Source organism: Protomyctophum parallelum (assembly GCF_964188405.1).
Source record: "Protomyctophum parallelum genome assembly, chromosome: 18".
NCBI lineage: Eukaryota > Metazoa > Chordata > Actinopteri > Myctophiformes > Myctophidae > Protomyctophum > Protomyctophum parallelum.
The window spans coordinates 10,810,538-10,827,509 of NC_139716.1; the positions used below are offsets into that span (position 1 = coordinate 10,810,538).

At 42.5% G+C, this 16,972-nt stretch overlaps 1 protein-coding gene across 1 annotated transcript; it reads right to left on the reverse strand.

The window, feature by feature from the left end:
• Positions 1–12,361: 12,361 nt before the first annotated feature.
• Positions 12,362–13,237, reverse strand: LOC310875953 (transmembrane protein 164-like; the record flags this gene model as incomplete). The annotated part of the gene is made up of 1 exon (XM_083789403.1): positions 12,362–13,237. The coding sequence occupies one exon, from the start codon at positions 13,235–13,237 to the stop codon at positions 12,362–12,364; it is 876 nt and encodes a 291-aa protein (XP_083645529.1).
• Between the last annotated feature and the right edge of the window lie 3,735 nt (positions 13,238–16,972).

The window sequence follows — 16,972 nt, forward strand, 5'->3', positions numbered from 1 at the left end:
AGGAGGTGGTGTTAGAAGGAAATGGTAGAGGAGGTGGTGGAAGCTGATCTGCAGAAGACACACGGAAATGTGAATTCACTCACTACCGCTTTTACCTGCATTTGCTATCTATACAAGGGACTATCATTCCCAACACAAGGATTAGGGTTACAGCTAAACATCAAATGGAGAGACACTGATCCAATAAATAAACGTTTTCATGAAAACATTAAACGTTAGTTTCCGTCTCACAGATGAGGCATAACTTGTCCACAGGTCTTTCCAGTGTGCTCGTCTTGGCCTGCACACAAATGACCAGCCCCTTTCCTCAGGTATCATCTGTGTGACTCTAGTCTAGACATACAGTAGCACTATAGTATCTGCATAGTTTCATTACATAGAAATTAGGTTCTTAGCTTACATATGATACTTGATGGCCATTTCCAGGCAGGCACTCTGTTGCTGGCTCCATGAAGAGGCCTGGTCCACGGTCACACACTTGAGGCAGCTGGGGGTACATAATAGAAGTGCATGGACCTGCAGAGTGGGAGACAAAGCTTTTCATAATAAAGTTTATTTGACACTTTTTTGACACTTCAATTAACCATACATTTAATGCTTGCGACCAGCAGCAATAACTTTGGTTTGATTCATGTATATGTGTTTCAAGCCTTATGGCCTGCTGTAAAACCTTTTGCCCTTCGGGGACACTAATAAACAACCTTGAACCTTGATACATGTCTTTCTTTTCATTTTTTGTACATAGATTTTCTAAATTTCACATGTCTTCTGCAGATCAGCTTCCAACACATCATGGAAGGAGGTGGTGTTTTTCACCCTTCAGTGTGTATGTACTAGTTTTTTTTTATGTACTAGTTCAAGTGGCATGACTGAGGTGCCGATGCATTTCCATTTCTGACACACGGCAAAGGCCAGGTCTGGGTTGGTACCAGTGGGAGTGAGTGAATTCACATCATCATATATCTTCTGCGGATCAGCTTCCACCAACATGGAAGGAGGTGGTGTTAGAAGGACGTGTTAGAAGGAGGTGGTGTTAGAAGAAGGTGGTTTTAGAAGTTGGTGGAAGCTGAGGTCTACTTGCACCTGCCATATACTGTATACAGGGGACTTCAATTCCCAACACAAGGTTTGGGGTTACAGCCAAACATCAAATGAAGAGACACAGAGCACACTACTGTTTGACCCAAAAGAGCCCAGCACGATGGAACACCCATACCTGGCCTTTGCCGTGGGTCAGCAATGGAATTATATCAGCACCTCAGTCTTGCCATTTCAGCTGTTCACAAAATAAGTCTCATACATGCTGAAGGGTGAAAAAGTGCAGTATCTTGTTGACTTGTATTGGAAGAGATGGGCGAGTACCTGTCTCTGCTTCAAGAGCCACAAAAATGCACTCGGATTAAGAAGAACCTGGCAACAGCAGACGTTATGATTATGGACGATTCAGTGCCAGAGAGCTTGTGGGTGTCGAGAAGAGTCAAGCAGATGATACCTGATGCAAAGGGAAGAGTCACATACCTAAGCCATTACGAGCAATGACATTCACCCACATGTCCCCACATACATAATGCCTGCTACAAGTGAGGACATTCAACATGTTGCCACAATGATGTCAGATCATATGAAGTGGTATAAATGTTAAGATAAAATACAGTGTTGTGGTGTACTATGATATGGTAGCAGTCCATGGTCATGCTCTGTGAGGAGGCCGGGTCCACAGTCACACTCTTGATAGGCTCAGTGAAGGCTCCGTGAAGAAGCCTGGTCCACAGTCATGGAACTGCAGAGTGGGAGACAAAAAATAACTCCGGGGAGTGGCTCCCCGGATGATGAATTAGTGGCAGGCCTTACTGGACTGTGAGTCTGTACAGTGTTAATAACAATCGCACTGATGGGAAACGAACCCACGCAACCAAGGGGAGGAGGAGAAAAGGGAGGAGGGGATGGGGAAGGGAAGGGGTAGATGTAGAGTTCTCAATGGGCCTGAAAATTAAGGCCCGGCCCTACCCTACCCAGGCCGGCCCGAGGCTCAGCCCCGACCATAACAAGTACCAAAATGTTAGGCCAGTAGATGGTTCAAGATACTGAGTGATTGTGTGAGAGAACGGACACCAAACAAAGACAACGCCCTGGTAACATCTGTCCCAACAGCCATTTTATACTGACTTACCGTATAGCAGTTACATAGATGTAGTCATAGCACTTTATAGTATATTAGTATAGTATATGGGCCATTCTACCGAATTAGTTCAAATTGCAGTCCCACAATGAAAAACGCAGTGTATAGTGTTCAGACTTTTCACTGTAATGTCATAGTATGGTCTAATTAATCACAAAACATTAATTGAGATAATGTGAAATTAAATATATAAAAAACATACTTTATATGTTACTTCCTATTGGACGGTGGCTGTCCCAACCTCTAACCCCTAAAGTTCAATTCATGAAAAAGTAATGATTTGTCACTTTGCTAGATTTATTTTATAAGGAAGTTGAAATAATGAAATTGATTGATTTGTTTTAATTAAAAATATATATATAATAAATGCTGTCCCAATGCTGTTTTCATGTCACTACCGGAACAGAAAGAGTTTAAGTCCATAGATGGAGCCTGGTTTAAGCCACACCCCCACACTCTTCACTAAGAAGTGACAGACTTCATGGCCAAATGATGAGTTTTTTGGATTTTCTGCTAAATGTGATGTTTCTATTTATGTACATCAGTTTAAAGCTGTTTTTCTTAGGCATGTTTTGCCTAGCATTGTAGAGTAAAGCTAAAACCTAGATAAAATTGTCACTACCGAAACAGTCACTACAGAAACAATTAGTCACTAATTAGTGACATGATTGTTTCGGTAATGACAAAATTGGATGTTTATGCTTTTTAATGTACTTAATTCTGATTTCTATTTCATCATGTGGTCCAAATGTTTTATTTTATTGTTGTTTTATGTTTTATTAACCTTTATTTAACCAGTAAAATCACATTGAGACTGCGTCTCTTTTACAAGTGGAAACTGGCCAAGAAGAGGCAGAAAAAAAAAAAAAAAACACATTGTCCACAAAATGTTACATTTTATATATATATGCATAAATACAACAACTCACCTGTCCTACTTTTTAGTAGCAGGGAAAAATACACCATATACACAATCTCCACGATCTGAGCCGATATAATAAATATATAGGCATGAACATAGGCTAGTTAGTACATATCCAAACATGTGCAAGTGTTGGATAGTACATCAAAGCTGATCCTTTTGAAACTTCTCAAGGGAACTTTCAAAGCCAATTTTAGTCTGGACTGTAGATCATTCCACGACCAAGGGCCGAAGAAGGCCAGACATTTTTTACCCCCCTCGGATTTGAATGCTGGTACTACACACCGCAGCCAAGCATTTGACCTGAGGTTTAGGCCGTTTTGGACCAGGTCGAATTTGGATGAAATGTAAGACGGCAGGTCACCCAGAATTACTTTATAAATGAAAATATGGCAATGCTGAAGCCTGCGAGCTGCCAATGAGAACCAACCGACTGCAGCAAACAACGTGCAGTGATGTGTTCTGAAAGGTGCATTTGTTATGAATCTCAATGCAGCATGGTACAAGGGATCCAATTTGGTCAAGGTTGAGGAGCAGGCAAACCTATAAATGGTATCACCATAATCCAATTGGGACAGAAAGAGACCAATGACCAGTTTTTTACGAGCTGAACAAGCAAAACAAGCCTTCAATCTGTAGAAGAAACCCAGAGTGAATTTAAGCTTTTTGCACAAGGAATCAATATGACATTTGAAAATACCAAATTTGAAAATACCAAAACAAAATGTAAAAAATGTGGCAGAGAGAGACAGAGTGAGAATGGAGGCAAAGGAGATGGTTGGGCTTCCACTCGACCTAGCACCGAAGTGATCAGGCAGTAGTAGTTTAGTAGTAGCTTGAGCAAATGTAAAGCATCTTATGAGTTAATATTTAGCAAAATAGTTAAGTGACTATGGCATCGCATTGTAAAGACAATGCTGTGGTCACTAGCGAAACAGTGCAGTCATTACCGAAACACTGGTTTTAGTGAGTTATCAAACAATATATTAAGATCACGATTGGTTAGTTGTATGTGTAATGTCAACTACCAATAATGCAATATTCTTATAGTAAAATGTATAAAGTTGATTATATTGATTTCAATCAATATAATCAACTTTATACATTTTACAAAGAATATTGCGTTAAAATTTTGATTACTCTCAATAATTCAACATACATTTACAGTTTAAATGTATTCAATTGTGGAACCCCATAAATTCTTAAAAATGGTCTACAGGGGGGAATAAAAAATATAATAGACTTTTGACAAATCTGGGGAGAGAAAAGATATTCCAATACATTATTAAAATACGATATGATAATTGACTGTGCCTTTACTAAATATGTGTCCCTTAAATATGGTGCAAAGTTTTTCAACAATTTCCAACTCTGAATTTGAACAAATTCGGTAGAATGGCCCATATATGTATAGTTTCATTATATAGATATATACTGTTACGTTCTTAGCTTACTCATGTTTCGTGTGTGTTCGTGTTGTTTTGTGTGTGATGTATTGCCATGCTTTTCGTTCGTTCTTAATGTAAATCGCTCTGGATTAAGAGTGTCTGCTAAATGCCTAAATTGTAATAAATTGCAAGATACTAGGTACTGATGCATTTACATTGCTGACACATGGCAAAGGCCAGGTCTGGGTTGGTATGGGTGTTCCATTGTGCAGAGTGGAAGCTTCTTTTGGGTCAAACAACGGTAGTGTGTTGGCGTTAGAGGCCCATTGGCTCTGTGTCACTCCATTTGATGATGTTTGGCTGTAACCCCAATCCTTGTATTGGGAATTGAAGTCCCCCTTTATAGAAGGCAGGCACATTTATTTGAGACATGCTTGTGAAGAGTCTGCATGCCTATGCTATTAACTCATTTTGGATTTTTTTCAGAAGAAGTTGGTGGAAGCTGATCTAGATCTTCTTCTAGGTGGTATTAGAAGAAGGTGGTGGAAGTTCATCTGCAGAAGACATATGATAATGTGAATTCATTCACTCCTGCTGGTATTTGCACCTGCCATATATACAGGGGACTTCAATTCCCAACACAAGGATTGGGGTTACAACCCCACTGTCTTTGATTGTCTAAAGTCAAATATAGTGAGTTAACAACCAATATATTAAGATCATGATTGGTTTGGTGTATGTGTAATGTCAACTACCAATAATGCAATATTCTTTGTAAAATGTATAAAGTTGATTATATTGATTTCAAATCAATATAATCAACTTTATACATTTTACAAAGAATATTGCGTTTAGATTTCGATTACTCTCAATAATTCAACATAAAGTTAAAACTTCAATTTAAATGTATTTAATTGTGGAACCACCTACCTAAACTCTTAAAAAAGGTATTATCTCATTTTGGATACAACATAAATCATTTCAGTTTTTCTCCTCTGGTGAAAAGTTGGAGGCTGCGCGATGGCAGTCCCTCAGTCAAATCTGGTCACATCTATACTCTTCTGTAGATCAGCTTCCACCAACATGGAAAGAGGTGGTGTTAGGACGTGTCAGAAAGAGGTGGTATTAGAAGGTGGTGGTATTAGAAGAAGTTGGTGGAAGTTCATCTGCAGAAGACATGATAATGTGAATTCCTTCACCCCTGCTGGTATTTGCAGCTGCCATATATACAGGAGACTTCAATTCCCAACACAAGGATTGGGGTTACAACCAAACATCATCAATTGGAGAGACACAGAGCCAATGGGCCTCTAGCAGCAACACACTACTGTTGTTTGACCCAAAAGAGCCCCCAAGCTTCTTACAGTATAGTATCCATACAGTATAGCAAGCCAAATAAATATCAAACTTTTTTGATAATGATTGGAACAGCCCAGGGTTTCCCGTCTGCTTTAATTGCCAGCCAGCCAGCCGGCCGTAAAACAGCCTTCAGTTTTAGCGCTCCATTTACCTGGAATCAATTACAATGGACTTCAATAATGGACTCCATGATGTCATTGCATGGGGCAATTTATAAACTTGCAAGCTAATCTTGTTTTCATTTGTTACCGTTTAAAATGAGATGACAGTATTGTTTTCACACCGTTCTATGCTTGTTTTTACTTTATATAACACATTTCATGCTGCTGTTCTTATTTTTAATATTACACTGCTTATGTATTATGCCTTTTGTAATCTTGTAATACGCAGTTCAATGTATTTCCAAGAAAAGAAGGACGTACTCACAGTTTGTACTTAAGTAAAAGTACAGTATCATTACCAAATCGTATACATAGTCTGGTTTGGTATTCAAGAATTACTCGAGTAAAAGTACAAAAGTATTGGCACCAAAATATACTTAAAGTACTAATTGGTTAAAAACGTCAAAGAATATATATGAAATAATATATATATATTCAAAGATTTGCACCACATTTTCACCATTCAAAACAAATAGCAGGTCTACAAGCTCGTAGCGGGTTCCCGTCCTGAATGGGTCAAGTAAATCATCCTTGTACTTAATTCTTCCACCACTGAATATAAAATATGATGCTGGGTGTTTGTGCACGGTTAGAGAGAGAGCAGGGGGTGCCGAGTGGTACTCACTGTGATGTCCATCCTGTCTGCGCAGTGGGTCCATGGTGCTCTGTCTGCGCAGTGGGTCCATGGTGCTCTGTCTGCGCAGTGGGTCCTTGGTGCTCTGTCTGCATAGTGGGTCCTTGGTGCTCTGTCTGCGCAGTGGGTCCATGGTGCTCTGTCTGCGCAGTGGGTCCTTGGTGCTCTGTCTGCGCAGTGGGTCCTTGGTGCTCTGTCTGCGCAGTGGGTCCTTGGTGCTCTGTCTGCGCAGTGGGTCCTTGGTGCTCTGTCTGCGCAGTGGGTCCTTGGTGCTCTCTCTGCGCAGTGGGTCCTTGGTGCTCTGTCTGCGCAGTGGGTCCTTGGTGCTCTGTCTGCGCAGTGGGTCCTTGGTGCTCTGTCTGCGCAGTGGGTCGTTGCTGTGCAGGAGTAGCGAAGACATTGAGCGAGGTTTCCATAAACTGTGCCCTACACGTAAAAAATTAAAATAAAAGTTAAAAGATATACTGATGATAACAAAGTAAATAAGTAACCACAGCAAAATCTCAAACAAGCAGTAATGTGTGTGTGTGTGTGTGTGTGTGTGTGTGTGTACAATATAACTACTTCAATGTGGCTACACAGTATATAAAAACACCAACTATTATACCGAAATTATATTGGGGAAAGAAAAGGGGACAACTCAATGTATTATACCTCCTGTAAACCCTCTAGTGCGTGACTTAAACTTTAAAAAGCCTATTTAGGGATTGGCTTCAGGTTTATCCAACAATACAATAGTTATTGTATAGTCAAGGCAGTGGAGGTAAACATACACACCAATAAACACCCAAAGGTCCCAACAACAGAGGAAAGTCGTGTGCAGCAGGGCGGACCCGGCCATGAACAAGGTAACAGATTGTTACAGATTAGAGAAAACAATTAAAACGTGCCAGTATAGAAAACAACTCAAATGTCTACAGTAACTGCCTATACAAACTAAATGGATAACTCAATTTAACAACAACATAAAAAGCCTGGTCCCCTCAACCCATTTAGACCATGGGGTCGCATCGGTGTCGCCTTATAGCTTTTAACCACTTTAACCATTATTTTAAACTTTAACTGTTGAAAAATAGATCTACAACCTCCGCTCTACGAGCTTGTAGGTCTGCGATTTTTGAAAAATCTTGAAAATGTGTGCAAATCTTATATATATTCTTTCACAGTGAACATTTTTAACTCAAATATATCGTTCTGGGGGGAGGTGTCCCTGGAACACCATATATTGAGGTGGGGGTCCACAGCCAAATACAGATAATTCTGGGGGTCCTTGACATGAAATAGTTTGAGCACCACTGACATAGAAACAGTTTTTTCAGAAATCTGTCATGATTTAGAAGACATTTGTAAAATCTGTTCTCAGGTCTAAATGGGTTAAGGAAACGGAAAAACACATTAGTTGCCAGCCCTGGTATAAGCAAACACTGCATTCAAATCATTATTAAAAGAACAAAAACTACTTTGATTTACAGTGATACTACAGCACAATCAATGTGAGGGCAAGGCCGGGGACATCAACAGCACCACAGCTACAAGAAAAGACAGTGATATTACAAAACTAAAAGTGCATTTAAATACACAGATACAGGTAGAATGTACAACACATGTATGCTTTTTACCGGTATCTCCACGTCTCTATAGACACAGCAGCAGAGCACTTCATTTGTGGTCAACTCATTTGATTAATGTTGACACAGAATAAAGTGCTAAAACAACCAAAAGCCAGTGGCAGCATCAGCTGCAACAAACATTTTGGCCTACCATGCTTGATGAACAGTGAACACCATTCTGTCAAAATGGCTTCTTCTTCTTCTTCTTCCTCTTGTTTTACGGCAGTTGGCATCCAGTTGTTGGTGCATTACCGCCACCTTGTGAGTGTGACCCAAATCTTGGATCAGCCAACAACCAGACATCACCTCAGACAACAGCAACATTATGAAAAAAAAGTGCCCTTCTGGGCACAGGTCTCCACCAGGATTCTTCCTCAGCCTAGTGGGAATATGCGTGCACAGTTTCATCGCAATCGGACGCTGCGTTGAGGAGTTGTGGCAATTTGTACAAAGCGGGCTACTCCTGAAAACTGTAGGAGCCAATCGTGGCCAATCAGGATGGAATATGATAAATCAAACAAACCTGTCTTGATCACATGACTATGGAGATCATGTGTACCGATTTGCGTGAAATTTGGATAAAATCTGAAGGAGTAATAATAGAAAATGTGTTTTACATATGTCGGTCTCCTGGTGGCGCTATAAAGAGCAGATGTGAAAAATTCCAGACAAAGGTTTTTCCTTGGCCTCTAGGGAGTTGGCATACAAAGTTATCCACAGATACGTGCAGTTAGAGGTAAAAGCACTTTTCGGCCAGTTATAGCGCCACCTTGAGGCTGAGTTGAAATTGTTCATGTGGCATTTCGTCCTGGGCCTAGTGGGAATGTGGGTGCACAATTTCACGGAAATCACGCGATGTGTTCATGATTTGCAGCATTTTGTTTGAAACTGAGCACTCCTGTGAACTTTGGAAGCCAATCTGAACCAATCAGGATGGAGTGTGAGAAATCTGAAAGACCGGTTTCGTTGAATGGCTCTAGAGAGACTGTGTACCAATTTGCGTGATGTTTGGACAAAATCTGTAGGTGTACTGTGCACAAACTTGTTTTGCACAAAGCGGCCTCCTGGTGGCGCTATAACAGGCCGTTCTGGAAAGTTTGGGGCAGAGGTTCATCGTTGGCATCCAGGGAGTGTGTGTGCAAAATTTGGCATCGACCGGGTTAACGGTGGCCGAGATTAGCTGCTCACGGACACACGGACGGACGGACGGACGGACGGACGGACACACGGACGGACGGACGGAGTGCAAAACATACTCTCCCCCCATGCCTTCGGCCTGGTGGAGACAACAATACAACACACACACACACACACACAACCATTCGTTTCAGACGGGTCTGATTTCTTATTATTTTGTGGAAAGGTGTGAGGCAACAAATTCTGAACAGACCCAGAATCTTTCTTTTTTTGGCCAGTTGTGAGTGACTGACCACCATCTACAAATTCATTGAAGATGACAAATGTTAAAAGTATTTGCCTATCAATCAAGCTCTTTATAAACGGAAAATGTATATTGATTTAACAAAAACAAATATCACTTGCACTACATTTTACTACTGGGCCTTCAACATTTTAATGCAGTACTTGTCTAGCAGACGGAAGGCAACTGACCTTTTTTACTTTTGGAAAATGTTATTGTAATAAACTGTTAACTGGTTACTGGTGGTTAACGTGTGTATTGTATATCGTAACTTTAAAAGCGTAAATTTGTTTACCCGGGCAGCGCTGCAGGGTTGGCAGCTATCAATACACTTTGTCTGTGCCAGCATGGGTGATTAGATTTAGTTATTGATTGCCTCTTGTTGTTGTTTAAACAATGACTGCATGGGCCACTATATAAATATGCTTGATAACAGGCTTGATAAGCCCAGAGCTTATTGATGGGCGTGTATTCAATAAGCTCGTTATCGGGTTTCGAGCAGCATCCCATGCCACGGGCTCCCTGCTTAAAGGAGAAATCCAGCCCGAAACACGTGTCCCATGAATCATCCTATAATCCTGTCCCAACATTGGCCTTGGATTGTTTCATACTGTAGATGGCCCCTGTTCGCCATTGCCCCACCCCTCCCACAGTAACATGCAGCTAGTTGTCTTCATTCTAATGCAGGCATTTTAGTAGCATGCAAACCTTTTATTTTTTTAGGGCCCCTCCTATGTACAGCTGTGAGGGCTTGTGTAAACACAAAACATTGTCCTAACACAAACATTGAGTGGCGTTGACGATGAATAGCCAGTTTTGAGTGTTCGCTTAAACACAACAATTGAAGACAAAACCGAGGACGCAAATTGTGATTTGCCGGAATGAGATGATGTAGGTTTAAAATAGGTGAAGTGTTCCTTTAGTGTGATCTCTCCACTCCGGGTCTTGTGTGGCCCCTTTTCTCCCCCGGGGGTTGAACTGGTTCCGTTCTTTTTTTCCCCCCCTAAAAGTTGGTATTTGGAACCAAAATAGACTTATTCTATGGGAACCAAAGTGAGCGTGTCACTATTCAGGTTGGAAGATGCAGATGTGTAAGAAATAAATAAAGAACGGAAGCAGTTCTAGACCCAAAGTTATTTTTGTGGAAAAATGGTGCCTATAATCACGCCTGGCCCTGTTCATCAACACAGTGGGTGCAGAGCAGTCCTGTTGCCACATGGGGGCACTACAGGGCAGTGTACAGTACCATCTAATGTTCAGCAGGATGTAACAAGTGGTCACTTTTTTTTATTGCTGTTTTTTTACCAGAGGATCAGCATACCCGCACGCCCACACCTACAAGGAAACAACACGTTGTGTTGAAGTGTTACCTTCTCCCCCAGCCTGGGGGTCTGTCCACGCCCCCTATCCCCGGCCCCCCACTTTGGAAACCATCTGGTGTAAAGTGAGATACTGGTCATTTTTCCTGCTATGACCTCGAACGCTGCAAATTGATGTAATTTCGTCCTTGTCCTTTCCATGATGCATCACGTCGTTCCCAGCAGAAGCAATATTCTCCTCTCTCTTAATGGTCGCTCAGTGTAATGGTTTAAACCAGTGGTTCTCAAACCTTCTTGTTTTGCGTCAAGGACCCCCCAAATAGATTTTTATATTTGGCAGACCGTCACCATCTGAAAATAAACGAATGCAAAAGTATTAGACTATATGTAAACATTCAAAAGTATTCAACTAATCAAATTCTAAAAAATGTCTACATCCTGACAGTTTTCTACAAGCTCATAGCGCGCCACCGAGTGGCGCGCTATGAGCTTGTAGATCTGCTATTTTTCAATAGCTAACAAACACCAAAAGGGGTTTCCGCCCAAAATGGGTTTTAAAGGATGCTTAGGAAAAAAAATAATCACACTTGTGTGAAGATAAATAAATAAAATAATGGCCAGTTTTGAGTGCTTGTGCACACAAAGCAAATACAAACAAACAAAATAATAAAAATCACACTTATGTGTGAAGCTCTATAGTCTTATCATCGTGCATCATCACATTCCGTGCTCAGCCAATCAAATCAACCGTGGTACACACAGACACACAAAGCTGGGCATAGGAGGGGCTAGCGCCCCTCAATAAATGGGTCATTAGTGAACAGGCCACGGGGGGAAAAATGTTCACCGTTACGGTCGTTACCCCCTAATCAAGATGTTCTTTTTCAAAGGGCTCATGGCACTTACAGTAGCTGAGCATCGAGCGCCCATGCCAGGTATATGCAAATTTATGGCTGACCCCTCTCTACTTATGCAAATGACCCCTACTGTTGGCTCCTCCCGCCAGGCCTGTTAACCCATTCTGACCTGAGATCAGATTCATACGAGGTTTCCACTGGACACACACTGGTCTGACGAACCCATTCTGACCTGAGATCAGATTCATACGAGGTTTCCACTGGACACACACTGGTCTGACGAACCCATTCTGACCTGAGATCAGATTCTAAAAATGTCAGTCGTTCTTCGATTTTTCAAAAATAGCAGACCTACAAGCTCGTATCGCGCCACTCGGTGGCGCGATATGAGCTTTTAGATCTGCTATTTTTAAATAGCTAAAGTACGACATGATGCCAACACCAAAATGGGTGCCCGTTCAGAATGGGTTAAGTGAAAGGCTTCATCTTCGTGCGTCTCCTCCACGAAGCGTTCAGTCGACCTTCCCGCCGTCGACCTTCAGTCGGAACTGATCCCACAGGTCCCTGCAGTAGGGGCCGGAGCGCCGCGCCAGCACGGTGAGCGCCTTGCCGTGGACCAGCATCAGCAGCGTCATGGGCAGCGAGCCCCACGTCCGGTACAGGGGGCCGTAGAAGGGGTCGGACGGGGACGGGCACAGCATGCAGCTGAGGTTGACCTCGGTGGCCAGGCCCAGGGGCTGCAGGAAGACGAAGTGGTACAGGAAGAAGAGGCCCGTGGACAGCAGGGGCCACCACATGTCGTCGAGCGGCTCCGTCCTGTACGCCGAGCCGCCGCCGCTCCTCAGCATGTAGACGGCCACCACGTAGAGCATGACGTGCTGGACGTAGTAGACCGCCGTCTCGCACGGCAGCAGGCGGGTGTTGACCACGGGGAAGACGAGGGCCAGGAAGGGGCCGTGCAGCATGTGCACCTGGAGCCTGAAGACGGCCGTCGCCGCCTTGCCCGTCGGCGGCCAGGCCAGCAGGAAGATCTGCGCCACGGTCATGACGTGGCACGGGTTCAGGACGTAGATCAGGGTCCTGGTCGCCAGCTTGTACCCGAGCTCCACTCCGAAGGTCAGGCACAGCGCGACCAGCAGCAGGTTCCTCGCCAGGCTGAACCCCGTGCGTCCCCGTCGGGTCCCTTTCAGGTCCTTGGAGAAGTCGATGTTCCTCAGCGCCAGGGCCACCTCCACGACGGAGACGACCACCACGACCACGGTCTCCCAGAGGCGCTGTCGAGGACCGATGAAGGCGGCGCAGTCCGGTCCCCCGTTCCCCGCGAACGCCGGGTCCACGCCGCCGTACGCCACGTCTAAGAGATTGCGGATGTTATACTTGGACAGCATGCTTGCTGGCTCTTCTGTTTTTGGAAGGTCGTATAGCACTGACTTTGTCGATCTTTGCTATGTTGTGATCCGCTGTGTGGTTGGGAGGCGGACGAAATAATGTGCTATCTTATTTTTTATGTATGTTTGCAGCAGGTAGGCATGTCACTTAGCTGGGGTTTTAGTACGTTGATGCCACAACACTACATATGCGTGTTGAGCTCACCTACCGTACCCGTCTGTGGAAAGAATGTGAAGTGTTCTCTTTTTGGCTCTCTAGAAATACACCAATTTAGAGTCGTCACCAGTGACGTCATTTCAGTTTTGCGACCGAACGTCGCCGTTAACTATGGAATCGCGCATTTCCCGTGAGTGTGACGGGCACCATATATGGTGCCCAGGTCTCGTGACATCATGTGACATCATCAGGGATGGCGATGTGGAGACCCTGATGTCATAGGAAATGCGACCTGCTGTCGCAGTTAAGTTCATATATGGAGATCCCTTATGTCATCCCTTGGATCTCCATATATGGATATATGTTAGAACCTGTTCTCCCTCCATCCTTATTTCCTTTCCGATGTCTCCCTTTTTTGACTTATACCTGTCCATTCAAATTTCAAACTCTAGACGGGCCTGTCACAAGAGCCCCCACCAGGCCCTTCAAACTCTAGACGGGCCTGCCCCAAAGTTATTAGTGCAGTCGCGCCCGGCAACCACAGAAAACTAGAGTTCTCAACAAGGCCCGAAAATTAAGGCCCGGCCTGGCCCACGGGGGTAACACCGAGTGGCGCGCTACGAGCTTGTAGGTCTGCTATTTTTTTTTTAATCGAAGAACGACTGACATTTTTAGAATCTGATCTCAGGTCAGAATGGGTTAATCAGACCAGTGTGTGTCCAGTGGAAACCTCGTATGAATCTGATCTCAGGTCAGAATGGGTTAAATATAAGCGACCATATAATTTGATTTCTTCCTCCAACTTCCACCGCTGGCTGAAGGTCAAAACGGGAATCAGAGCTATAGTCTCGTCAGCAGTGGATTTGTGCTGACCTCACTGTCGGCACACACACTGTCGCAGATCGACTGCCACCCCAGCGTGTCTGAACTGTGTCGCTCACATTATTGTTGGGGCTGTGCCATAGATTGACACCGAATTCCACCCGCTCAAAGATCAAGATCGCATCGACTTATTTCACATTAATAAGCCATTAAAACCGTAAAAGCATATCTGTGTCATTTTAACCATTATTTTATACATTGGCTATATTCAAAGAAATAGCAGATATACAAGCTCATAGTGCGTCACTTCGTGTCGCACTGTAAGCTTGTAGATCGTGAAAATGTGTGCAAATCTTTGAATATATATGTAGTCAATATTTTTTACTGAAATCTTTGCTTCTGGGGGTCCCTGGAACAAAATATTTAGAGTTGGGGTTTGGCGATGGCGGCCAAATACATATAATTTTGGGGGTTGTTGACATGAAAATGTTTGAGCACTGTACCATCACTGATATAGCAACTTCTTTTAGAAAGCTGTTTCATTTAGAAGACATTTGTAGAATCGTCCGCAGGTCTTAATGTGATAATATTCGGGTATTGAGTCCTGTGCACATTCTGTAATGACATGCCGGAGACTGAATTCTGGAGTCAGTGATACAATTTGATTCTACTGGCTATAAGTTAATGCAAATTATCGACGTCGGATTGAAACCTTTCAAGTCCAAATCTGTCAGGCTACTTTTCAGGAAATGGAAAAACTTTTGATTGGTTATCAAACCCACAGGCAGAGTTAACTACAGTAACTGGTTATTCTTCGTTTTTGTAGATCTACGGTACAAGCTTGCCAATGCATCACACTGTGATGTATTGGGAGTTTGTAGAGGTTGCTACTGCTGTCATTAATGAGCATTGATTCATGAAAACATTGGTTAATCAAAAAGATTGTTTATTTTATTCTCAATGGAAATGCACATTGATTGTCTTATATAGTGTATTGTTGGGGTGGTAGTGGGTTTTCTCAAATGAACATGTAAATTCCACGCTGATGTAGAATGAACAGGCAAAAGTATATATATATATATATATATATATATATATATATATATATATATACTAGCCTATATTTGTTGCACCGGAAATCTGGGGCATTACTGTATTGTTGATAAACTTGGCACAAGATGAGATTTCACCCCAATTTAAATTGATGTGCTTATTTATATGTAAATAAATACCAGTGATTGCCAACGTTGCATGTGGTATATGAATAAGGGAGCCAATGTGACGTCTTGTTATTTCTTACTGAACAGTGGCTGAATAACCCATTAACACTGGGACGACGTCTGTGTCATTTTAGCTTCTAGCTATTATATTATACATATAGATATAGCACATTATTGGTTCTCAAAGTGGGCTTTTATACTTTGTCTATTCAAAAAATAGCAGATCTACACACTCAGTGCGTCACTTTGTCCCATGTTATTAGCAAAAAAATATATTTCTTAACATACTTAGTTAAGTCTTTACCAAACTCTTTGCTTCTGGGGGTCCTTCAGAACAAAATATGTCCAGATGGCGGTCCACAGCCCAATGCAGAATCATTTTGGGAGTCCTTGACATGAAAACATTTGAGCACAATTTACAATTTAGGCATTTATAGCTCTTAATCCAGAGCGATTTACAGTAAGCAAGAACAACACATGGTATTACATCAAATACATAGAAATAGTCATCAAGCAAGCTAAGAACATCCGTCTAACAGTAGAATATCTGTACAATGAGACTATGAGTATACACTATTGAATGCCGATGTCTACGTAAAATGCTATCTAAATGAGTTAGTTATTAGTTTAGCCTTTGTATAGCCTTGTAAGGTCGTCGAGGTGCACCAGTGATTGTTCAGAAAACAGTTTTAGGCCTCAATGGGATAAACATAATGGTGGAGACCCATACTTTGACCTGAATAATAAAAACAGTCTCTGTCATTGTAATGTGAGCGTAATAGAAATGGAAAGAAAATAATAAGTCTTGCACACTATTGTTTCCTTGCTGTCGGGCAGAAACCTCTTATTTCAACTTTTCAACTTTTTTTCTTCTTTTCTTTATAGCAATGCCCTACTTCATACCCCCAGTGTTCACATAGTGTAACCAAAGCTAGTGTTGCAGTAGTGGGGTCCTTGAATCGAGTAATTAAACAAATCGACTAATCTAATATACGGCAACCTTCCCCGTGTTTCTTCACTATAGTACCGATCTAGAAGAACACAGTTTGCCGGCCACTGCTACAGAGCTGACAATGAGGTTATATCTTCCCTTCTTCTCTGGAGTCCTGCCTCAAAGCAGACCAGAAGTTAAAAAAAAACTGTCGTTCCCTGATGTCATCGCTAGGGACACATGCATCAGTAAGCAGGAACTGGGGATGGCAATGAAGGACCGGAAAGTCTGGCATGGCATTGTGAAATCCATGATCTCGACTGTGGTCGAAAAATGATGATGATGATGAATTAACCCATTCTGAACGGGAACCCATTTTTGGTGTCGGCATCATGTTATGCTTTAGCTATTGAAAAATAGCAGATCTACAAGCTCATATCGCGCCACCGAGTGGCGCGATACGAGCTTGTAGGTCTGCTATTTTTTGAAAAATTTAAGAACCACTGACATTTTTAGAATCTGATCTCAGGTCAGAATGGGTTCATCAGACCAGTGTGTGTCCGGCGGAAACCTCGTATGAATCTGATCTCAGGTCAGAATGGGAT